Raw genomic sequence first — 26,536 nt, 5'->3', positions numbered from 1 at the left:
TGTAACCTTTTTACACCATCAAATTTCACTTCATGAATACTAAATCCTTTCTTTTCTTTAATTTACGTAAATGCTCGAATGTCACAGAATTCAAAGATGAAATACTATTGCTCAGTTTCCCAGTTCTTCTTAAGATATACATTCTATGCTTCCACTCTTTAGATATACACCTTTTGCAAATCTTATGTATGCATAAGCATCCAGACCTGTGCTGGAATAAATGTAAGTGTGCAGTTTTAAGAATTAGATTCAGGTAACTCCCGGATTAAGTGTTACCCAGGTCTTGTACTGCTGTGGATAAATGAGTATGTGAAATGAAACTGAACCACCTCATCTAGTTGTAATGATCTTAATTCACAATTGAGCCTCATGTTGACACCAGTGAGAATTTCATGCTTAGGTCAAACATAATATTAGTTACCTACTTCTTGACTTCCATGGTTCTGAGTTAGAAATCCTATCCTTTTGCTGTTGAGTGATTTTTTTTTCACAATGAAAATAGAATTGCACTGATTTGTATGCTCTTGACATTGCATGTAATTAAAGCATCAGAATAACTTAAATCTTCTTCTACTAGTAACATGTATTTTAATAAAGTTGTACAGCATCATGTATGTGCTAAATCCAAATATCTCACTTTGCCTTTCAGTACAGTGGCACAGAGAAACACGGTACCGATATTTATAGGCATTTTAAGAGAATTGCCAGTGAGCAGGCAGGCAGTAGTTTGCCTTAAACCCTCAATAGTTTCAGGCCCCATGGTGTCTCACTCCTGGACCTGGATCACAGCTGTGTCAGGATAGTCTCACTGCACACGTCAGCTTACAAAATCCAATATTTCAAAAAGTGTTTAAACTACTGGGAAAAAAAGTTATAATTCATTTTAAAAAGGTAAAGCCATTTTTAAATAGTCATTTATGAAGTATGAAAAGATTAAGAAAGGATTTTTAAAGCACTTGTGCTATAAAAAGCACCTGGACCCTTTGGCTCATGAACAAAAGGGCAGTAGTGAGTCCTAACAAAAACTAATCTGTGAAGTGTAAAACTCCCTCAAACATGTTTTACCAACTAATGGACATACTTACCAACATTCAGGCTAGGAAGCATTATGTTTTAATTTCCACTGCCCTGTGACATACTTTCATTAATGAGACTTAATTACATACCAGCATTATTACTAAAATCACAACTCTTCTTTCACAAAGTCCAAAAGGCAGAGTGTATCATGTTGAAAAGTAAGACAGATAAAGCTTTTATCTAAAACTTTCTGCTGTAAAGGAGAGTACAGTAAGCAAGACTAAGGAGAAAAGCACTTCCCATTTTCCTAAGCAACAAAAATATGGGTATTCAACATGCATTCTATTCTTATGAGAAGGATTTATGTTCCACATTGAAGAAAAAATATTTTCTTGAAGTGTTTTTCATACAGAACATGAAAAGAAATCAGTCTTTCTGCAAATCTCTTTAAGGATATATGGAGTGATATATTCATATGAGTACAAATCTCACTGTTTCAGTGGAGATATTAAGGAATTACATCAATATAGTCAAGATTAACATAGGGCTTTGCTTGTGTTCTGTATGGAAAAAGAAATCACACTTATCTAATAAACTTGTATACCTTTACAGGTAAAAAAAAATGCAACTTACCGTACTGAATCTTATGTGCACTTTTATAACATTAAGCAGAAGGGAAAAAAACCACTAAACAAAGGGGAAAAACAAGAGCTTAGGAAAATAAGGTAAGAAAGCACCCACCTTCCACATAGTTGTCTTCTGTAAGCACATAACAGGGAAGGAGAGAAAAGGAAAACATTCATTAAGCAGCATGCAGACTGGAACTTGCCATTGCATGTCTTCATCATGCAAGGCATCAAACACAACATGCAAGTGCTCCATTGCTACAATCCAGAGTGAAAAACAAAAGCACCAGGGAAGCAGTGTTTCCCCTATTTAATAAATAAAAGAATGCTCTTTACAAAGTGCCATAATTTTAAAGGATTTACTGCAACTCCTTGCAAGTTCAATAATTATTATTCATAAGTCAATACATCTTCTTCTAAGATTTTTTTAAACTATATATTCTAAAACCATCACTTATTTCTGATGGGGATTCTAAGTTCGTTTGCTTCTACTTTCCCATTCTGAATTTTCCTTAATGATCTGTATGAAGTTGATGACTTTAAACAGATCAAACAAGATAAGCTACGGAATGCAATGTGAAAATGTTAAAGCAGGTATTGTGGCCAACCCTGCATTACAAGGGCACTCGTTGTGGTCAAATCTCAGAACCCAGTGTTCAAAGTCTGTCAGTTAAAATGGGTGGCCTTATTCCGAATTGTGTGTAGGATCATATCCCACAACACTTGTTAACACCAGAAACTTGCACATCTTAAAAATCAATTATATCTCTGCCAGTTGCATAACTAGCAAAGGCCACGACAATTTCATGCATCGGTTTTGCCCTCAGGTGATGTAAGAGGGTGTTTTGCCTAAGTAAAGGCTGCTACCAACAAGCAGCTATCAAATATCTGGACCTTTAACCCCAACCCTGTATGGGGCCATGGGAAAGAAATTTCCTCTAAAGCCCACAAAATGAGACAGAACCAGGAACCGACAGAATCTCAGCTAATAAAGTGGACAGAATTCAAAGAAACAGACTCAGTATTCCAGTACTCGTGCTAGTCTCTATACTCCTCAGCTCTTTCACTTTCTAGGTGATTTTGAGGGAGTACATCTCTGTTGCCTATTACAATTTTGACTGAGGAGAAGATAGGAGAGTACAAATAGATCTCAGGGAAGAGAAAATGTGGAAGGTAACATTACAAAGGAAAAACAACACTGAAGTCATGGAGACGGATTGTGCAAAAAGAACAAAGAAATCGGGAAGGAATGGGAAGGGTGAAAACATGGCAGTCTGACTGCTTGGGAGCTGCTGTCCTAGAGCTTGCCTGATCTCCATCAATACTTGGTGGTCAGCCAGCATTGAGAAGCAATGTAAATTGCAGCCCAGAGCTGTCATTACAGGTTATTTCCCATAAAATCATCCTACATGAAAATACCTAAATGAAAATGTGATCTAAACTAATTTGGATACATTGTAAACCAAGCATCAATAAAATAAATTACACAGAACTTGGCTCAGTGATACTACTTATGCATAGTAATTTCCTGCTAGAATGTGTCACTCTTCATTATGGTAAGTTTTTATAAGCTAATACCACAAAAGGCTACAAAATATCACCATAGCTAGACTGTTTTCAAAGAAATATTTGAAAATCTTACCAATTTAAAAATAGCAACCGCTATAAAAGTAGATATGTATGGCCCTAAGTATCTCAGTGCTTAGCTGTAGTACTCATAAGACTGACTTCACAAAGGTTTTCATCACAAGATATAAATCACCTTTTTCATGCATATGCACACTCCCAACTGAGACTTCTGAAAATGATATCTTGGAGCTCTTGTTTTTTATGAATGTGCAAAGGGTACACAGTGGTTCATGCATTTAGGAAAGTAAGTCAAAGAAGGAAAAAATATATATGTATATGAAAAATAATATGCCTTTTGTAAATAAATACTTGAAGATCAACAAACCACACAAGGCTTGTCGCTGAGTAAATGAAAAACACCAGTCCCACAAGATAAAGACACTGTATTCTAATTGGTATGTAAGTCTACTTAATAGATAAAATTTTCTGGAAGAGCCTTCTTCCTTTAAGTGCAAATAAATTCTCTTCTTTAATCACAATAGACCTCAAACTTAATGAAAAATGATAATGCTATTTCAGTAGTGGTATAACTTCAAGCTCCTTCATTTAGTTTTTCTTACTGAAGCTGAATTGCTATACCGATACTGTGATAACATTCATTTTGTTGGCCATATTCAGCACAGTTTGCAGTTACTTGAAATCAATGCATAAATTCACTGAAAGGCAAGTTCTAGCTCATGATGTCAAAGTCAAAGGGAGAGTTCTTACAATGATGTCATGGGCAAATAGTTAAACTAAGCCTGTTAGAAGGTTTAGCATATCTTGTATTATAACACGGACCATATTCTTCTTAGCAGTGTTTGGTACATCTTTACTTGATGGCTCTGTCATCAGAAAGACTTAGGCTTAATGTCTGAGTAGCTTCCCCTAAATGTCTGATTAAATTTTTAAGTGACAGTAAATTTAATTGTCAAAACAACACAAAACACTTCAAATTAAATAAAATTGAAAGTGTTGGATTTCTGCTCCGTGAATAAAACCATGTATATGTAGCCAAATCTATACACAATTAAAAAAAAAAAAAAGTAAATTCATTGTTCCTTATGTTTTTTGTCTAGATAAGTTAAACAATTTTTAACAGTTCTGCAGTATAGGAAAACGTTTTTTTTTTTTTTTTTTTTTTTTTTTTTTTTAAGATTCTTTATGATACTTTACAAGGATTTTATGTTAGGTTAGCATTTGATGCTATTATTTATTTAGGGTATTTCCTGTTCTGTCTCACATACTTCTATATCACTAACACCTAGCTTTACTTTCCTGATTGCCATTTTCTCAGCATGCTCTGTTATTCTAATTAGAAATTAGGAAGACACTCTTTAAAGAAAAAAATAAATTCTTTGAAAGCCATATGTATATTACCATAAGTTCACAGTTTACAGGAACCAAATTTTCCTCATTCAATCATGAGTATAAATCAGGAGTAACCATACTTATGTCATTAGAGTTGCACTGACGTAAAATCCATGCAACCGGAGGTGAGTGGAGTTGTGTTGAATATTCCTGCTACTTGCCATCATTTATCCCACTTTCACATTCATCCACTCTGGAGAACCTTACTGGATACAGATACTGACATTAGTGGAAATAGAGGCTTTGGTACAAGACGCCATCTCCTCAATGCTGCAAACATTCATATAGGTTTTACCCTTTTCTGTTCCAACCAACAATCTTCACCAGTGCACAGGCCAGATATGAGGTGAGGGTCTAAAAGGGCTTGCCAGTGCAATAGTGGAGGTGCAAAACGGCCTTCCAGCCTCCACCACTACACAGCTGACTGGCCAGAACCATGATTTTCTCCTGAGCATACTGACTTCGACTGGATATGAAAAGTCCTCAATTTTCATGTTCCACCTAGCTAGCTGAAGAGTTAGACAGACCTTGAACACCTATTCTTAGACATTCCCCCTGCCAGCAGCAATCCTAAATTGCATTGCTAATTTCTACATTTACAGCTTAGCTTCTTTAGCCAAATTCTTCTCTCGGCTCTACTGGTGTAATCTGTTGACTTCATATGTTTAGCCAAATGTTCAGTTGACTTATATCTGGCATGACAGTGTTGAAATCAGTAGAACTATACAACTTACACAGGCTGTGAATCTGGCAGTTATCTTCAGATGAACTGTCCCAGGCTGTCCCTACTGAGCTGAAAGCAAAACCTGCTCCATATTTTTTTTTTTTTTTTTGCAATAAAAGACCAATGAACCCCCATTATGTTAGCCTATTACTTGGATTCAGCAATATAAAAATGTGAATCACATTTTTACAGGATGCTTTTATTAATTCAAAAATCATTTTAACATTTGGGGATGCTTCATGGAAACCTTGATTCTTTTAAAAAATAACTGACTGTTTTTATTATATTTTTTTGTTTCTCCTACTGTTACATTTTTCCTTCTGCTAGAATATTTACACCTTGTCCACACACAGAGCACATTATTTGTCCTGACAATTATAAAAGGACAGCATGGTCATGATAAACAGATGAAACAATACATTAGTATTATGAAGTTACAGAAATAGCATTCTAGAAATAACATAATAAGAAGGAGCATATTAGAAATGGCATTTTGATTTTTTTTCCCATCTCAATTACAGTTTAATCACATTTGGCAACAATGAAGTACACCACAGACAGAGTCTATGAATTTTCATAAGATATTCAATAGCAGGAATAGTGGGAAAGTAGCCTGAAATAAAGGTTAATTTTCTGTAGTTGTCTTGCAATAAAAATGACAGCTAGAAATTCAAGACATGATATTTTGTTTTCCCAAAGAACAATTTCCAGGTTTACTTTTCTATAAATTCATTGTCTTAAAAATATTGTCCTGGAAAATGTCATTTCAAGAGGCAGGTTTTTTTAAATGGACATTATCCAGTATCTCTTGAATTGAGTGACTTAGTCTGCCCCATCAGTTCCTCAAAATATTAGAGAAATTGCTTTATTAAAACCCTTTTCAAAAGAAAGTATTTGGAAAGGGTATGAAATTATGAAGAATGTTATAAAGCAGGCACAGACATAGCTTCAATAACAATGCACTAAAGGAACATATTGAAAAGCAGTGGCTAATAGTACCGCTCTTATCAAATTCTGTGTATCTGATGAATTCCATTAGGACTACTTGCTTGTATTCCTTTACTTTTGGAGGAAAAAAAAAACAAACAAACAAACAGATGTGCACACATACAAAAAATAATAGAAAAAAGAATCAACCCTCTAAATATTGCGCATATTGGCCATAATTGTAATAAATTCAAAATGTATTGCAAAGTTACCTATTACAAAACTTGGATTCTATTTTAGCTTTCTACTTGACTACTGAGTAGTAGTAAATGGGGAAAGAACATTTCCTACAGCTGGGGCTCATATTTCGCCCATCTGCAAAATTTGCAAATCCACAGAATTGAAGAAAAAGGGCACAGGACTTCCCATGTTTCCAGATGACTGACACCATGGCTCCATCTGGTTTGAAGACAACAGACAGACATGCCTAGATTCCACACACTTTTTTGAATGGACCCATTCAAGACATCTTTCAGTACAGAAAAATACTATCTTAGAGACAGTAATGCATTTTTGGGGGAAGAGGGAAATAAACCTTTCCACCAAGTAAACCTAATTTGGTTCTATATTAGCTCCAATTTTTATCTACACCTCTGTGAAGATCCCTTCTATTCTGAAATGCCCTGCACTAGACTTAGGAGAAACCTACAATGCCATAAGGAGCACAGAAGACCTATCTTCTAAGATAAGCCTCATCTTTTCTCAAACTCAGCACACCCCTGTAAAATCTACTAACATCTGTGAATTTACTTGGGCCATCATTTCAGGAGAGTGCTCTGTATCCCAAGCATATAAAGAATGAAATAAGATAATTTTATTTAAATGACTGTAGATGAACTCCTAGTGTGAAGCTGCAACTAAAAGTGGCATTGCAAGTTTTGGATGAAATGAAATAATGAACAGAAATAGAAGATGGCATTACTATTTGTGGCATAACTAAAATCATTACTGTATTTAATTCAGTGTTCGTAAATTTAAAAGGATGAGAAAAATGAAAGGGGTTACAGAAGAACTTTTCTCACAGTCATCTACAACATTAAAAAACTCAGAAAACATAGCAACTGTGACTTAGAATGAAAGCCCTAAGGTGATCAATCTATGGAATATATCAAAGACAAGATTAAGAGGTGTCTTGAACCCAGTCAATAACTACCAATGACGCAAAAAAGTTTTCTGATACCTCGAAGTCCTTTGACCCAGACAAACGTTGGGATCAATAGTCAGAAAAGTTCAGTCCAAACTGAAAGAAAGATAAATTAAGCACTGGGAATCCTGGGAAATTCTTTCTTAAAGTCTTGAGACTAAGCCTTTGTCCAATAGAACCTGTTTCAATCACATGCTTTTGGTCTACACTGCTGGAATTATTGCAAGAAGTTCCATATTTTGTCATTTAAAAAATCAGGTTAATCTTTTCCTACCGGTCAAATCTAGTCATTTTATGAATCTTTTGAGTTATCTTTCATGAAATGACAACAGAAACTGAGCATAAACAGCAGCAAAACTCTGACACCCTGTAAAACATAACATTTTTTCAAATAAAGTGTATTGTTTTTTTTTTCTGAACCAATCTCTACATCCTTTGCAATGGTGAAAGAGATCACCAATAATGTTTCTCATGAAGAATTCAAATATAATAGGGGATGCTGAAATATTTTCTAATACCCTCTCACGTTGCCTACAGAAGATAAACAGGATCAAAATCAACAAGATATAAATTAAGACTTGTTCTGAAGCCATATATTTTTGGGCTGTTTGATTCCTAAGCAGCTTCACCACACTTCTATTTTGTACCAACACAAGTGTATCAAATGTGAAATCATTCAGCATCACTCTAATTTGAGGTTATTACTCTACAGTTATTTTACTATTACACATTTTTAGATACTGCACATCTGAATAGACACAGAAACATTGAATGCTTTTACAGAGTCACAGTAATTAACAAATAAGCAACTCTTTGACACTTTTAGTATGTCTTTCTCAACTACTTCCCAGCAGCGACAATTTTAGAATTTTACTTGTCCTCTTCTTTTAGTAATTTGTACCGTATTTCTAAATAAACTTGTATGGACTCAGGAGAGTTCATGATATAGATATAAAAATGATGGCTTTTTAATTATATTTCAGTCCCAAGAAATTTGAATTTGGCCTTATTTTTTTCACCTTACTAAATTTCAGTCTTTCTCTCTGAATTGGATCTGGTTATTCTCAGATGCTCTAAACTTCAGACCGGCTGAAACGAGTCAGGGCTTTAGAAAATTTTTTATTAGTCTCTGGGACAAATGTTCTTACATTAGCATCATGTCTGCAGTAACCAAAACAAGGAACCAAAGGTGGTATCAAAGGTGTTTTAATAATTCAATTTAGTAATATTAGTAATAGGGATAATGGAAGAATAATTAAGTCAACTGCATAAGTGAAGGCGACACACTCCATCCTGAGTGTTTAAAGGCTATTTCATATATGTTTTCATTCCTGTGTACAAACAGAAAATTAAATAAAATGTAAATCCATGTCTTTAACTCTGATGTTGTAATTTGATATTGTTTAAGAATGGCTCCTCTTCTCCCATTTAGCTTTTTGGACTATTTCTGTGAATTGGAAACATTCCATTTCCATTTAAAGTCTCTGGGCTCTGAACACTTTACTTTTATTTTGATTTGTGTTTTATGACATCTTTGTAAATGCTAATTTATTACCAATAGTGGAGAATCAACATACTAACTGGAATTAAGGACTGACCATATACATTCTGCTTTGTTTGCTTGGTTGCATATTTTATCATAACTCATCTTTTCTACCTACTGCTATTATTATTCCTTCAGGTCTTCTCCTACTTAGCCCTGCTGTGTACATGACAAAAAAAAATGTATTTTCAGTACATGTGAATCAAAATCTTTTATAGGGGATGAATTGTTCAGACTGGCAGAGAGTAATAGTAGAAAAAAATTATATTCTATAAGAGCGATGCAAAGTGACAAAGAGATTTCTATCTTACAAATATCTGTTTTGAAAATATTTAAAAAAAAATCTTAAAATAAAATATTTCAACAACTCCTGTAAGAAAATCTGTGCAAAAATGAGGAATCAAGAATTTTTCAGATTTAGTTGTGCCTTTTTAGGTACAAGTGAGAGCAGAAAGCAGCCCAGTAAATCCAATTCCTTGTTGTGCTATGCTTTTGTAGTCAATTATGTCTATACAAGACACTACAAAATCAAGCCTGAGTTACTATCAGAAGAAATCAAATCCCTGTCCTCCAATCATCCTTTCAGCAAAACCAATCTGTTAGCCCTATTAATGAAATAGGAATCACTGAGCTGGAGACAGTGAGTAGAAATGCTATTTAGTGGTCAAACAGCAGAGGTCCTTTTCCAACCAGATGGCAGCATTGTGCCTAGCTAGATAAACAGAACACCAAAATTAATAGGAACCAAGCAAAATTGGCCATGTTTTTGTATTTTCATTCTCTTTTACTGTATTCAGGAAATGAGGAATGCTTGGGTGCTACCAGCAATGCTGTGATTTTAACACAAGCAGCTGAAATAATTTGGGGTGAAATTTTCTTCAGAGTTAATAACTGAATATGTAGAAGATGCCCTATACACAATTATAAATAGAGTAACAGTATCTGAAATCACTTTGCTGTCCAGTTCTTTAGGTAGCCACCATAAAATTGTTTTGGCTAGTACCAAGTTTCATCTTGTGGATGTGAAATGAACTGAACCGGTATTTGGAAGCCTTTAAAACAGAACAAAACAAGCTTTCTACTGGCTGAAATGGAAATTTCTTCTGACATGAGCGTAAACTGCTCACTGAAAGTCAGAAGGCTGTAACAGAGTGTTTAAAATGACATCAAATTAATATTTAATCACAGGTATATAGAAGTGCATGTAAGCAAAATCAATATATTTTTTTTTTTTAAGATCTGAACTTGATTTTCTCCTCAGCTTGTCCACAATCATTGCAATGCTCAACTTGAACGCTGTTCTGATTAAGTGGCAATTAAAGATAATGAAAACAAATCTAATTACAAGAAATTTTATAATTAAAACAAAATCAATATTTCTTCTCTTTATATCTAGTCTTCCTTAGCCAAAGTAAGAATTGATATTTCTTAAATTCCTCCCATGTTTTTTGTAAGCAATGGAGCTTTTCTGTAGGCACATGAATGACTGGATTGACTTCCTACGTGTAAAAAAAAAGTACTTGTACACATTGCAATTGGGAAACAGGTGCTTTCAGAACAATGTCTGATGTTCATTAATCACTTTGATACGAATTGGTTCCCCAGTTATTTTCTGGACATATGAGCGGATATACTATAACTTTTGTAAAGCTACTAAGTGATGCTAAAAACCTATGAGCACTGGTTTAGACCTAATGAAACAGGCAGCTTCTGACAAGGAGATACTGTACCTGCTGTGTAAAACCAGGGTTTTGCAAAAGCATACTACAGCTAGCTACATTAATTTTTGCTCTATGAATGTTACCATCTCAGAACTGCACAATAAAAATTTATATTGCTAAAAGATTTTCAAGAAAATCATATTTTGGGGACGTATATATAAAAAAGAACCCAAATTAAGAAACAATTTAATCAATATCAACAGTTCACAAAGTTTTTCTTAGCATGTTTGTTCCTATACAAAAGAAATGTCTTAACTCATTTTACATTTTTTCTGTTAAAAGAACATGCAATAAAACATCACCACAGCAGCATGTTGCCATCAAAAATGTGATACAGCATCTTTTCTATTGTCAGCTTTTCTACATATGGTCAATTGGTTAGAATGACAAAGTAGCTGCTGTCATGGAAATTCAGTGTAGGATTTTTTAGTGAAGACCTATTTCTGCCCTAAAACTTAATCAGAACCAATTATAACAGTTCCTCCCCAAAAGTTGCTTCCATAGTGCATCGCCCTGTATTAAATATTAAGGTGACTACAGTGAATACTGTAATAGCATTTGATGGAACTAAGTCAGATAGAAGTTCAGAAGGAAATTGATGAGAACTTCTAAATGTAGAGACGCAGAAGAGAACAGCTGAGGAGACAAATATTGCTGGTTGAATACTATAGAAAAAAAAATATATATATATTCTGAAATGTTCTGAATGTATTCTTATATAGTATACTTTTGCAGTTACTTCTTCATCATCTTAAGATGATATCCCTTATATTATTTGAACAAATTTTTAATGCTAAGTGGAGGAAGCAAACTGTCCTACAGGGGCAATACTTCCCTACAGAGTAAACCCCAATAGGCAAGAGAAAACTTGTCTGATTCTCAGTCCATTATTAAAATGAGCATACAAATCACTTGCCTCCCAGTTTATATTCATCACGAGGAAGAATAATACTGAAGTTCTCAAAGAGGCAAAACTTCAACATCTAAACCCCAATTAAAATTTCCCCCTGGTAGACTATTTAAGCAATTAGGAAATTCAACTCATCATAATCAGGAAAGTAAGGACCGTGTATCATATAAGCTACGTACATAGATTAACAGAACCTCCAAACAAATTACAAATATTTCCTGAGTATTTTTTTTTTTCCAGTCAAGTCTTTAGAATAAAGGAGTAACCTAAGAACAAACTACCTACTAAGAGTGAAACTCATATTTAAACAAGATGGAATTGTTATGACTTCCTTGCCTGCGAGGTGTGTCTGTGTTTATATGGAATACACAGAGTACATACACATATGCAGATTCATTCATACAATAACAGCTTATGCAATATAAAGTGTGTAAAATGTAATGAATACAGCCAACACAGTGAACAATAAATGATGTGTTATGCAGTTCATCTGTTAATACATACAGAAACTGAAAGAGGGACAACCTTCACACTGAACACAGAAAGCTTTTTAATTTTGCTAACCCAACACTGATCCAAAATGCTGTATTATGCCAAAGGACAGAAATAATTAACACTGAATTTCAACAGTTCAACCAAACAAGAACTAATTCATGTGAAGCTGTTTATGAAATCTAGAAAAGCAGTATTAATAGGATTTTGAAATTGTTTTCTTTTGTTAAAATATTTCAAAGAACAGTTCTGTAATTAGTTTGTTTCAAAATATAATTACTAAAGAATTGTGCAAAAACCACTAATAACTCAAATTACTTCATCTACAAACTCTTCATTTAGGAAGCTAAAAGGTGCTTGGACCCATTTTTTTAATTTGATTTTTTTCACTTATTAGTAAATGCCTTCTCATGTTAAGGGATAGATACAAAGATCATCATCCAATGCTGGTAAACCATTTACTCATTAGAAATAAATAAAATTCAAAGCACATTTCTGATAACATGATTGTAATACATGTGGAAATGCGGAAAAGCCACCTCATCTTACTTTCATTAAAACAAACAAACTCTCTCCTTCAAAAAAGCATTTATCTCCAGAACTGGAGTGCCAAAATCTAAAATGTTTTTCTTTTATCCCATGAACTATACCTCTTAACATTCAATATTGACAACTCTCATTTTTCAGACAGTCTGGATTATCATACTGAGTTATCATGGATGTCCGTAATGGGCCAAATTTTTAAAATACATCACTCTGTGCCAGCACCTCAACACCCGCTCAGTAAAGAATTTTCTCCTAATATCTAACCTAAGACTACCCTCTTTTAGTTTAAAGCTCTTACTCCTTGACCTATCACTATGTGCCTGTGTAAGATGTCAGTCTTCCTCCTGTTTATAATATCCCTTCTAAGTACTGGAAGGCTGCAATGAGGTCTCCCCAGAGCCGACTCTTCTCCAGGCTGACCAAGCCCAGTTCCCCCATATTATCTTCATAGAAGAGAAGCTCCAGCTCTGTGGTCATGCCTGTAGCCCTCTAGACCCTACAGCTCTACATCTTTGTTGTGCTGGTGGTCCCAGGTCTAGATGCAGTAATCTAGAAATAGAAATTCTGGATAATACCTGGATTGCTACTTGATTTTCATGGCTTAGCTATAAGGCTGATACTTGGCATCTGCAGATCCCATTGAGATCTCATGGAGAATCACTGTCACTCTCTGAGTTTGAGACCACTCTCTGTCAAGAAAGCATATCTAATCAATATATTTTAGTGTAATGGAGGGTTATGACAATGCTTTCAAGATCTAGGTATATGTTGTAGTATGAATGAACTTAGTGCCATCTCTAGCATCTAGCTGTTGCTACCTTAAGCTGCACATTAAAGATTAGGTCAAGGCTGCTTGTCCAAACCAGTATTTTAGAAGCTCAAGCAAACGATACACAGAAAAAAAAAAAATGTGGATAACTTCATCTTTATATGTTTTATTTGTAAATGCCTACATATGCATGTATTTAGATATAATTTTAGTAGGAAAGTTATTAAAATAGGTCAAATGAATTTTCATACAAACTGATTTAAGTGAGCATACAATGGGAAAGCTTAGATTCTGAGGAAAGATATGGTTACACAAAACTCCACCGAGACAAGAGAGCTACTTAAATTATATGCCAACTGGTTTCAAGTCCTGTACAACACAAGTTCAAATCTGCAGTTCAAATTTTCACACACATTTCAAATTTTAATTGTTGTCTTAGAATTGCATCATTCATTTAGAAACTATTCACAGCATAAAGGGAAGAGAAAGGGATTAAAAAAAAAAGATCTCACGTCTCGCTATTTTTTCTCATTCATCAAAAAATTGTAAAAAATATCTGTAGTCATAAGCAGAAAGAACATAAGTCAAGCCCAGTAAACAGTGAAGTACAGATTTAATAACACACACTTTCTAAATCCCAGTTTCTCTTGAAATTGAGAGGGTAAAACTAAATAATTTTTTTTTAAAAAAAAAAAAGGAAGAAAGAAGAGGTTTTACACATGTTGGAAGAAAACAGCAATTGATGCAAAGGAAAATTGAATTTTACCATGGAGTAATAACATAATCTGTACTTCTCAGAAATGAGAAAGAAGTCCCAGAAGGACTTTCAAATGAATTGAAATTTCGCAACTGAATTCAGCCATTACAGGAATCGGCCCTAAAAGCTGAAGTTTGCATATACGAGATCTTAATCATCTTCGCAACAGTGACATATTATACTCAGTTACACATAAAAGATATCCCACTCATACCTAAATTGAGTATTCAATTTAACACAGGAATTTCCTAAGGACTAAGTAAAAAAGAAAAAAAAAAAGGGGGGAAAGAGGAAGAACAAGAAGAAGAGGAGGAAGAAAAAGGTGGAGGAGACAAAGAAAGGAATAGAAAAAAAAAATGAAAGTGGAAAGGAAGAAAGCAATTTATTCCAGAAAATTGAGTGCCTATCACTGTAACTTACTCAGCACAATGTCACAGCTCTCAATGACCTTGGGAGCTCTTCCAGGAGTCATTCCCACAGATATCTGATGAACAATTATAAACCATCCAAGAAAATTTTCATTTCTGCTTTTCTTTTATTTCTCTTGAACAAACATATTTGCTGGAGACGTTTTAAGGAAACTTAAAGGAGATATGCTCAAAGAGATGTACAGGAATATATCTCATGGTCTTGTGAAAGAAACTATGCTAAAGTGGGTTGTTTGCTATTTATTAGATCTTCTCTTCAGAAATTAGTAGTGATTCCAGAATTTAGTACAGCAAGGATATTTGCCATTTTCCCCTTCAGAAGTGAGTGTAAATACATTCTGTTCAAGCTATGAACATAGTTGTGATTATCTGTACCAGTAGAAGTATTTTTGCATTTTACTTCTAACACACTGTACTTCCCTATGAGGGACAGCGGGAAGTCAGTTCACCAGTCAGAGTTATGCTAGCTGAGCTTGATAACAAGGGATAAAGATTGCACCTACTCATCAGTGTAGAGTATTAACTTACATGCAATTGTTCAGAAATCACTTGTCTGGTTTGGAAAACACAGTATTAAAGACAGTCATAACAACAAAAATTGTTAATAATTTTCAATAATTTCACTAATTTTTTATTGACCTCAGTCTTCATCAGCATCTTCCACTGACTTTGAGAGACATTCACTTGAATCAAGGCCTGCATAAGATCTGTAGCTTAGGCAAATATACTTTCCACTAAAAAATTAGCAAACCTATATTCCCAAATTTGTTTTTCCATGCAGTATCAACAAATCCAGACATCAATATACGTTGGCTTATGAACAAGATATTACAGAGATAATTTAGTAGAGATTTGAAGAGGAAGAAAAGTGTAACTGAACACTGAAATAAGTAAAATATATGCCAAAATGGAACATATTACCTTGCTGATCAGGACCCTCCCTGGAAGTCATAATGTGAAGGTGAATTCACATATCATACGTAATTATACTGCATGCTGCTACTTTCATTTAAAGGGGATGCAAAATATATTTCAATGCATCGGTACTCTGGCACACTCATATTTTTAACTTCCTGTATATGAAAACAACCACATGGCTCTTAAAAGCATGCAGGAGTTACACAGTACCTAAAATCATATTCCGATAAAGCATTTTCATCCATTAGAGACCTGAGTTATCCCTCAAAAACAAGAATCACATAGCTATGGTATTATGAAAATGATGGAAATGACAACTTCCAAAATCACTAGTAAACAAATATCAAGGAAATAAATGAGTCTTGATTGCTACAGGAAACCAGGCAGTACCATGACTCTAATGGGGAGATCACAGAAAAATTATAGAGTCGTGGTAAATAATGCAAATAGTGTTAAAAAAAAAGCATTTAATCTTTTTGTTAATTTGTCAATCTATACTTTTACAGGTGAACTAACTACTTTGTTTTGGAAAAAGCAGCACTTAACCACATTTGTACTAAATCAACTTTTGCTCATTCTGCTTATTCCTTTTTTTTTTTTTTTTTAATTTTAGGATCTTGATTGCTTTTAGAAATGATTCTCTCTTTTCAACTCATTCTGTATGCTATGCTTCTATGCTTCTGAGTGCTATGCAGGCAGAAATGTTTTCAGCTCACTGAAGAAGTATCCACATTTTGTTAAGCAATGAAACCTCTCTGTGATTCCATAGTGTCTTTCATGGAAGGATCTCAGTGGATTACACATACAAATACTTCTGTGAAGCAAAAAGTAATTTAATAGTAAATGTTTCCATTCAAGCACATGTGGTGCTTGAGACTAACGTGAGGGTAACTCAATTAAAATGAATGCATGCATCTAGGACTTCCACTCATAGCTGACCTGAAGGAAATACTACAGGGGAATTTTAATTTGATTCAGGAAGAATGAAAAATAATAGACAATTTGGATATGGTTAGGCACACAATATTTTGTCTACAGGTAGTTGATGTCTGCACTTAGTCATTTATGAAAAATCATGTAGGTATTTGATGAGACTTGCAGTATTTTGTTGTAACAGTTGTTTGAATTGCATATGATGCTGCTTCTCAGACTGTAATGTCTATGAAAAATATTATTATGATCGATTTAATTATAAATTTCTTTTTTGTTAAGTAGGAAAAAATATGTATTGCTGAATATGATATCCAGGCAACTACAGAAGGAAAGCCCCAACGAAAGTGGTTTACTGTGTTAAATACTTGCTTCTTTTTAAAATTCTGATTGTTCCTCGTTGTATTCAGACCATTTTAGCATTTTCTTTTTTATCATAACAGAAAGCAACTTTGCTACTTACTATTACCAAGCAGTACAAGAAAAGTATCAAAATCTTTCTGCACCTCAGATACAGATACTTATTTTCAGGAAATGTCAATTTAATTTATTCATAGACTTTCCCTTTTCCCCTTTGGCTTTATGCCTCCTGTAGAAAGAACTGTAGATTTAATATAAAGTACAAACGGCAAACAGAAGAAAATAAAGAAGACTTACTTTTTTTTTATCCACCAAGAGGAAAGTTAAAAAATTTCTTCTTATCAAGCGTAATAGAGAAGAAATGTTGTTATATATTCAGAGAAATTTTCTCAGGAGAGAAATAGGGAAGAGAAATATTCAGTTGGGTCCAAACTACAAGGTCTTCAAAAAGCAACCAGAACAACAAAAGCACCACATATCAATCATTGCAATAACATCATGTGCCAAGACATCAAGCCACTTACATGAAAAAGGTCAACACAAACAATTTGCATAGACTTCCTCTCTACCTGCATACCTCACAAAAAGATCTAAACACCAGACAACGTTTTTATCTCACTATAGGATCCACACAGAAGAGACATGAGAAGCAACACAGGCTCACCAAAGGTTTATGTTCAAATTTCAGCCTGCCACTTCATGGGCTAGTCATGGCCCTGTAACGTTCAAACCAAGAAAACTGAAATATGGGCTGCATTGTTTTTTTTCTTTTTTTTCCCCATTGTTTTCTAATTACTACAGAAAAGCAATGCCATTACTGTGCTTTTTCTACAAGCCACATGCCTTTTATTTGCTCCGTCCTTCCTCTTAGAACAAACTCATGTAGAATCCCTCACTCCTTGCTGTTCAGTCAAGTAGAAATAAGTATAATTTTTCCACATTCCAACTACTGGAAATGGGGAAGAGAAAAAAATATTTCCAACTGAAGGCAAAAACACTTTATATTAAAATTTAAAGGATTTGGTATGGATGATTATAGCTTACTAACACCTTTGGTCTTTGGCATTTGCTGTTTTGGTAGATATTGTTCTGCAATGAGAAGATTTTAGATTTTAGGCAGGATATTTTACTCTGTTACATGGATGTTAGAACAATTATTTATTATGAAGAGAAGAAAATACTAAAATAATGGGGAGGGGGGGGGGGGGGGGGGGGGGGCGGGACAGGACAACCAGAATCATTGAGCATATTTTTCTGCCTCAGAGGAGAAGAAACTATGCCTCTGAAAATCTGGATAATTTTTATCTGATGTTTTTCTCATAACCCATCCCTATTACATCAATTTCAGTTTTCACTATTCTTATCATTAGAAAGCACATTAAAGTGGCTCTTAATTGCTTCAATTTAACCCTATTTTTTTTTAATCCTATTCACTGTAGACAAAAGAGGTTATTTCTTTCCTTTCTTATACCACCCCTTTAAAAACTTGATGCTTGCCATCACATCCTCTCTTAGTCACTTTTCCTTGTAAAGTATGCAACCCCAACTTGTTTTGTCTTTTTTCTTCACGAGTCTACTTTGTTATTAAAACAAGACGCTCAAAGCTGGGTACAGAATTACAGCCTGGGGTATTGCACTGCATGGAACTGGACAATTACTCTGTCTTTCAAAGTTTGTATCTACTTAAAAGAAACTAAACATTCCTAGATTTTTTGTATCCACTTAAAAGAAACTAAACAATCTTAGATTTTCTACTACTTCATGGCTCTGCTGACTCATGTAGAATGTGCTACTACAAAACAATTGCTTTTCCAAAGTAACAGTATTTCAACATTTTTTTTCCAGTGTTTATGGACAGCATTTTTTTTTTTCCTGTTAATAATTCCTTTGTATACCTAGCTCCTTTCTCTCTCTCCTTCCCCCCCCTCCCCCCCCCCCCCCCCCCCCCCAGAATTTCAGCATACCCTTTGGTCCTTTTCTCTAATTTGTCCAAGTGAGCTTGAATTCAAAGCCTGCTCTGGAATACGCTGTTTTGCTTTCCCAGTTCGTGTTACAGAAAACTTAATAAGATAGCTCTCTACTCTACTAACCAGAATGATTAAAGAAAATAGCAAAGAGCTGATTCCAGAAGAGACATCTGTGATCAGTTTGTCTTTTCACTTTGACCAAGAATTACCAACAACTCACAGTTATCCAGCCAACTTTCCATACAGTTTTGTAGCAATTTACAAATTTAATCTGGTCCAAGATTTCCTAGTTCCACATGAGAATATCATGTCAGTTCCAAAAGACTTGTCAGAATGTGTGACATCTACTGCTTCTTGCCAATCTGTGAAAATTGTTGAAGAAGTTGTTTAATGTAATTTGTTGTTAGCAAATAAATGTCTGTTGTTACTCATCACTTCTTTATTTTGCAATTGCTAACAAATTATTTTTGTTTGAATATTTGTACCAAAATTTTCCAGGAACTACAGAGAAGTTTACGAGAAAGGCTTGGCTTTTCTTTCTCACAATTTTAAAATTCGGTACAATCTTCTTTTTCTTCTAACATTCTAAAACAGCCTCCACCACTTAAACACAGTCTTAAAGGAAACCTCTAGAAAAGATAAGATTGCCTCCAGTCAGTACTCTTAAAAAAAAAAAAAATCAAACTGCAGTTCATTCCACTGTACTCATTCTTGTACTTCAAGGACAACAAATTCTAGAATAAGCTTGATGTCATGAATACACAACTTTTATATGAAATTCCTAAAGTGGCTGTGAAGGTTAGTCCTGGCATCTGGATAAGGAAACTAAGGATGAAGTGCTGATAACGAGATATCTTATTCTGCTATTTATACCAGAAGATTTTAATTTAAGTTAAATATATACTTTAGGGTATGCAATAAAGTGGCTACTAGCAAACATACTCATACAAGACCCACCAATAAAGGCAGTGAGCTGGGTCCAGCTGGGATGGAATTAGCTTTCTTTATAGCAGCTCATATGGTGCTGTGTTTTGAATCTGTGACTCGAATTGGCCTTCTTGGACACCTGGGCACACTGCTGACTCACGTTTAGCCAAGCATCAACCAACACACCCAGGTCTATTTCTTCCATATATAATTCTACCGATGTGGATATTGAAAATTTTCCTCTGGAGGTTTAGCACCGACTTCCAACGTTACATTTCTTGAAGAAATCTTTTATTTACAACATTTATCTCACATACTCTTTGGCTATTGTAATCTTATTTCACCCTGCAAATCAGGCACTTCATTGTACAAGGTTGGCCATTTATCATTTATAAATGACATTCATGGAAGTTTTGATATTTGTTAGTTCAGTTCCTTTGCAGTGAATGGAGCTATATAGTCTTACATCATTTAAGTATACTATGTATATTTTTTTCTATTTTGTTACTCTCCATAGGTTTTGATTTATGTTATTCATTTGCCACTGCTTTGCAAAATAGTTTAAGTACACTTCCTAGGTATAAAAAGCAATTCCCTTGCTAGCTAAGGTAACAGCTAATTTACACGTCTGAAGATATGAGTTTACTTGGGAATTCATATGTAACATCTATGTTTGTACAGGGCATCAAAAATTCTAGGAACATAACACAGACTCGGCCACATTCTGTGGATGTTTGCACTGATGTTCATCCAAAAGAAAAAAAATGTAATATTGGAGGAGACAGCATAATTGGAGTTATTCCAGACTTATTAAGAATTCACTGTATTTACAAGCAACATGAAGAAAAAATAATCTGGAATTCTGTTTCAAGGATGAAATGATAAATGCTAAAGCTGAAGGGGGACTTCTTTTTTCCACCACTACCTGCATGTTTTAACTTGTTTCATAGAACTACTCTTTTCTCTTAAATTTTTAAATAAATGCACAAGAATTAGGCTATTCAATTTGATAAACAATGGACTTCATAACTTCAGCCAGTATTTCATGTTCTTCCAAAAAACACTCTGTGTACTCAGCCATGGATTATCTAATATTTCAAGTCATGTATTGTTTCTTACTCTGCCTGAATTCCCTAGGCTTTGTTTGTCCTGCAGCCACACTGGCAGCACTACAAACAGTAAAAGACGTTTTTTTGTTTTTGTTATTCATACTATTTTTCAACTATTTGCACTCTAAACTACAAAGATTATTTGTCTTTCACGTTTTTAGTGTAAGTAAAATGTCAAAGGTTTCCTTAACATACATCTGAAGAGTTTTAGCAAAAGCTTTTAGTTAGCTCTTTTCAACACATATGCAGTTTCAGATCAAAAATAGGAAAGAAATAAGGTTTCTGGCCTCTAGCTTCTGCAAAATAAAAACAACACTCTTTTATAGAAAATACAAAGGACAATCCTCTTTTTCATACCAGGTCAAAGCTGAAGTTTCAAGCAGGTAAACATTTTGTTGAGCGTCTGTGCAATTTTTAACTAGAATGATCGCTGTATTTTCTTTTTGGCTTAACAGAATATCTGTAACATTTTCCATACGCAAACAGTTCTTGTGTAGGATAAGTCAGCATTTAAATATTTTTTTGGAGCAATATCCAAAAGCGATCCATACACCCACCTTAGAAATGAAGAAAAAAATGACAAAAAAGGTGAGCCCATTTACCTATGACTAAAAGAAGAAAACCCTATAGATCTAAATATTTTTTAATTTCTAACCTATTTATGCCAACATGAACTGTACGGTCATTTGAATTACCTACTTTAATACTATTATACATAGATTGTTAAATCTAACCTGTTAACCTAACTTCTTAAACCTAAGCTGACACAAAACTAATACATTATTTTTGATATGTGACAAGTTTAGTGTTCTACTTTTTCTTGCTCCTGTGTTTATTCCTAAAAATATTTGCCCTTATCCAATAAATAAATTTTGATGGTGCAAGTCACTTCTAGAGTTATAAAAGCAAACTTGAAGGCTGCTATTTTTACATTTACCTATGTGTGCCTGTGTATATATTAGTGGTTTTGTTCAACAACATTGAAAAGAAAGAACAAGGCTATCATTTTCACAGAATCATTAGCATGGAAAAGCATGTCGAGAAGTGAGTTTGAGTAACATAAAATGTTAAAAACTAAATGATTTTATACCAATCATACATGTAAAAGAAAACACCATACCAGCATTGAGTTTTCAACAAAGCTCACTTGGTGTAGTTCCTGTAAATATCTAGTATCTATATATGTACAAAATCTTCTATGAGCCTCACTTATACAAGCTGCTATGGTTATCTCAGTGGTCATAAAGAAGAAAAAAGTATTTTATCTTAACTTACTCACCTATATGTAAAATTTTTGCCCTTAATCATAGAAGCATGGCTTTAGTAAGATTTTGTAAGGTTAATAATTTCCTTGAAATACAAATCTATAATGCCTGTTGTAACTTTATCAATGCTTTCACTAATTTCATGTCTCTGATAATACAAACAGCAGTTCCATTTTTCTCCTGCACACAACTCTATGTATGAATGGTAGAAACTTCAGTACAGTCACACAGCATTTAGAAGGCACCTCAAACATGTACATTAAAACCAGGAAATGAGGCCAGTTTACCTACGTATTTGATTTTTTCCTCTTTTAGAGCATAAACCTGGGATGCCAAGTTTAGAAAGAACTCCTGTGTGCACCCTAAGCAACTTTTCATATATTGCAGAATGGCATGATACTGTTACAATTAATATTTTCTTCAGTTTTAACTTGTTCATAAGAAGGAAGGTACACCTTTATAATTGCCTGCCCAGCAGCACACAGTTTACAACCTCAAGAATGAAGGCTTTTCTCCTTCAATTTATGACTAGCAATGACAAATGCAGAATGATGCCTCTGGTTTCATCTGTGCAATCTCATGAATGAATTCTGCAGCCTCACTGTCTTTGCAGAAACCTAATTAATTCCATAATCTCCACTATGCAGAAACAGCACTGGATTCAGATCACTCTCCTACACCAGTTCTGGGTCTCTGGTGTTAAATGAACTCCAAAATAGCCACAACATACTGTAATTACTAAAACAAATATAAGTAACTGAAAACACTCAAAACTCAAGGCATCATAGTGGGGTTTGGATCTTGCTACAAATATAACACTAAAACCACTGACAGAAATTGAAATGGCTTCTTGTAGTGTATGATGAGGGAAACTTAACGGGAAAAAAAGATACTGGTAAAAGACTGTGAAAGATAAACAGCTTTATACCTGAAATTGATAATTTACAGCTTTCTGTTGAGGTGCATTACACAAAAAGGAACCATGTGTAGGTCATTATGTTATTTCCTAAAATAAGAAAGATTCAGTGGTAGTTACTTTGAGAAGCTCAGCACAGGATTTTTAACAGAACAAAAACTATGTAAAAAAAGTAAAGCCAACACTGAAAATTCAGGAGATATCCACTTGCTAGTGAATGACTAGAAGTTATCAAAGCTCGTGAATGTCTATGGACACATTGTAAAGGTTCATACAGGCATTTCAGAACTACTACTTCCTAAGAAAAAGTAGAAATAGAAATAAATAAGGTAACATAATTCCTCTCACATAGAAGGGTAGTTCAGTTACAGTGTAACCTACACAATAAATAAAATGTTTGTAGCCTATCCTCCAGCAAACATGATTTCTTGATGTGATCTTTAACATTCGCTTCTATTGGAAACACTGATATTATTAAAATTATTCTTAAAAAAAATACCTGATGGGCATCTTTCATGCTCTTTCACACTCAGAACTGCACAAAACAAATGTCACAAATGTTGCAATTAAGAGGTACAGGAATTTACCAGTTGACATGGTCATCCAGCAAGCTAGCAGAAAGAGTTTGCCACACAAACAGAACTTTCTCCCTTTCTTGTCCAAAGATCTGTTGGATATAACCTCTTCATACAAAGACACGTGGAAGCATGTATGCTCAAACTGCTATGCTTGTTGCCCCTTTTATTTATTTATGATGAAACTTTACCTTTTTTCCAGGCTTCTATGCATTAACATCACTCCAAGTTTTGAGAAGATCAGTAAAGAATGTTGACAAAGCAGTCTATACTTTCACCTATTATTAAAAAATGTTATTTCTAATTTTTCTAGCTATTCAATTAGCATATCCAATTTAAGCCTTGTAAGTTATCATTTGTATATTACATGGATACCCTCTTTAAAACAAAAAGCTCTGCCAGCAGACAGTGTTGCAGGTGCCATGACACAGATGCTAAGGATGAAAAAAAAAATGGTATAATCCAAATTTATCTATAAATAGCATTATTTCCTGTTTTTCTTTTTTGCCTGTGCAAACACACTCAAAAATGAGGTAAGTGTGGGTGGTTTTTTTTTTTGTTGTTGTTGTTTCTTTCACTTTGTTTTCATTAATAAGATAGAGCATTAATAGTGTTTTGACTTGTAAAAGAATGGAAGAAAGAAAATGCAGTAAAGGAGTACTGAGATGTGTCATTTAGGCAGTTACTATGAAGACACACAACTAGAACTGATAAATAAAATATAGGACATTTCTTTTATCTATACATGGTTCTACAGTTTGGGAATCCTGAATCATTCACACCATAACATTCTCACAAGGAAATGAGAACTAAAAATTGGTGTACTTTGCTCTTGATATAAGACATTGTGACATTTACCTGAAAAAAAAAAAAAGAATTAAAATGTAGGCATTTGTCTTCTATGAAGTGAAACTGGATTTCTTCTGGTTTTATATAAAGCAAAGGCAGATATGTAAGACAATTTCTGTTTAGGTCATCACAATACAGCTCCAACCCTACATCATTTCCTGAAGGTATGCAAAAAAAAAAAATATTAAGAAATACTGCATCAATATAAACAGCTCTGGTTGCATTATTTACATTATTTTCCATGTTGCTGAGGGAAGTATATTTGAGAATTTCAGACAAGTACCAGAAAATGGGCCAAAGCCTGTAATGTCAGTGACCGTACTTATTTTGATTCTGCATTGTCAAGCTGTCCTCTCTTATACAGCATCTAGATCATCGTATCATTTTGGAGCAGTGCTAATGTGCAGCAAAGAGGATAAGTGTTTAATTTCATCACATTGCATGACTTCCTAAAAAAAAAAATAAAAACCACACTAGTAGACTCTAATGCAGCTCTCTTCACATCCACTTGTGAAAGGAATGTTTAACAGGAAGACCAACTTTTTCTGTTGTTTTTTGTTTTTTTCTTCTTCTTAATAGCTGTTTGGCACATTGATTAACAGCCTTTCTGCTTGACTACACAGATGGGTCCAACTGATTCACAATTTCATATTTTGCTAAGCAACAACTGTACTGGCAAGAGAATGCTGCATCTTGGGCAAGGTAAAGTGTGACACAGCAGCATTTAAAATCATAGGTCTCTCCTTATATAAGCATATTACCACCATAAAGACTTCGGGAAGGTATGCTGTGAAACTGACCAACTTGCCAGCCTTAATTAATTTCATGACAATAGGACTGCTGTCACTTCTATTTCTATTGACAATCCTGCATTTCCAGACTTGATACGTTTGGAGAAGAAATAATGGAAATGCATATGTTTGTTTTTCCTCTTCCATGTTATATAGTGTATAACAGCCCTAATTTAAAACTTCCACAAACGTCTGGGTTGCAATTATCCTCCCAGGGTAGCTTGTAACACTGAATTACCTGTAATGGCTAAAATTTGATACATCTCATCTATAGCTTTTTCTTGGCTATAGGATTAAACATATGCCTAGGTCCCCAGGTTACAAAGGTTGGAGGGTGGTGCCTGGTTTTTTGTTTTGTATTAAAGAGTACTCAGTTTGGGAGTTAATGTAAACTTAATATAAAAAAATCAAACTTGTCAATTAAGTCATTAAAAGATCAGAGTATCAATATATTCTAAAACCAGCAAAAAAGCAAAATGCTCTAATTTGAGATTTATTTTTTTTTCTAGGCCTAGTCACCAGCCAGCAATTTCAGATGTCCTAAACAAAGTTTATCGTATACTTCTGTGGAGTTCCGATATGCCAGAGAACACCTTACCTCTCCAGCCACTGCTTACTTTTCCAGCCTGAAAGTTTTTCAGTTGTCAGCTGGACTTGCAGCATATGTAAAACTTATCACAATGAACAAACCTTTTATTCCATCTACTCAAACACAGTAACTCATAATTCTACTTCTTTCTCAAAACTTCTTCAGAGTATACCTGCTACATGCATTAAGGTTTGTTTACAGGTCCTGCTAAATACATAGAAAGACACCATTTCCTCATAATGAGTGTTCCACCTAAAATACTGTTTCTGCTATACATTACATTTTTAATTATACATTTGATTAACATTTTTAAAAACATTGCAAACATCTCTGTGCATTCACATGGGGCTTATTTTCTTAATAAATTGATGGCTACAAGAATTACAAACTTACATTTTCTATGGTGAAAGCAGTGTAAGTATGAGTAAAAAAAAAAAGAAGTATATGCAGGCATAATATACCTGTGGCATATGTTACATTCTTCCTTTATTAAATAGAATTTTCATGAAAGGCTCTAAAAATTAACAGTCTAGGACATTTCTGTATTTCTGGCTTCTTAACATGTAAGGTTTCTGCCAGCATGAGTACACTGGCACAAGATAATATTTGTGTTCAGCTGAAGGCAGCTCTGCAATGAGCAAAATAACGTAACCAGAGATTTGAGCCAGATAAACACTGGTGGCACCAGAACTTTTAA

General features: G+C 34.3%; 1 protein-coding gene across 31 annotated transcripts in view; it reads right to left on the bottom strand.

The window, feature by feature from the left end:
* Positions 1-26,536, bottom strand: part of NRXN1 (neurexin 1) — a 650,659-nt gene that overhangs the window by 577,579 nt on the left and 46,544 nt on the right. For 21 of the 31 annotated variants that reach the window (XM_040696731.2, NM_001198975.2, XM_040696733.2 and 18 more), the window contains exon 3: positions 1,759-1,776. The exons of the other annotated variants lie outside the window; for them this stretch is intronic. In XM_040696731.2, the coding sequence (XP_040552665.1) occupies positions 1,759-1,776 (18 nt within the window). The remainder of the gene's footprint in view (positions 1-1,758; positions 1,777-26,536) is intronic. 31 annotated transcript variants of the gene reach the window in all.

Source organism: Gallus gallus, chromosome 3 (genome assembly GCF_016699485.2).
Source record: "Gallus gallus isolate bGalGal1 chromosome 3, bGalGal1.mat.broiler.GRCg7b, whole genome shotgun sequence".
NCBI lineage: Eukaryota > Metazoa > Chordata > Aves > Galliformes > Phasianidae > Gallus > Gallus gallus.
This window is presented reverse-complemented; position numbering and strand designations above follow the sequence as displayed.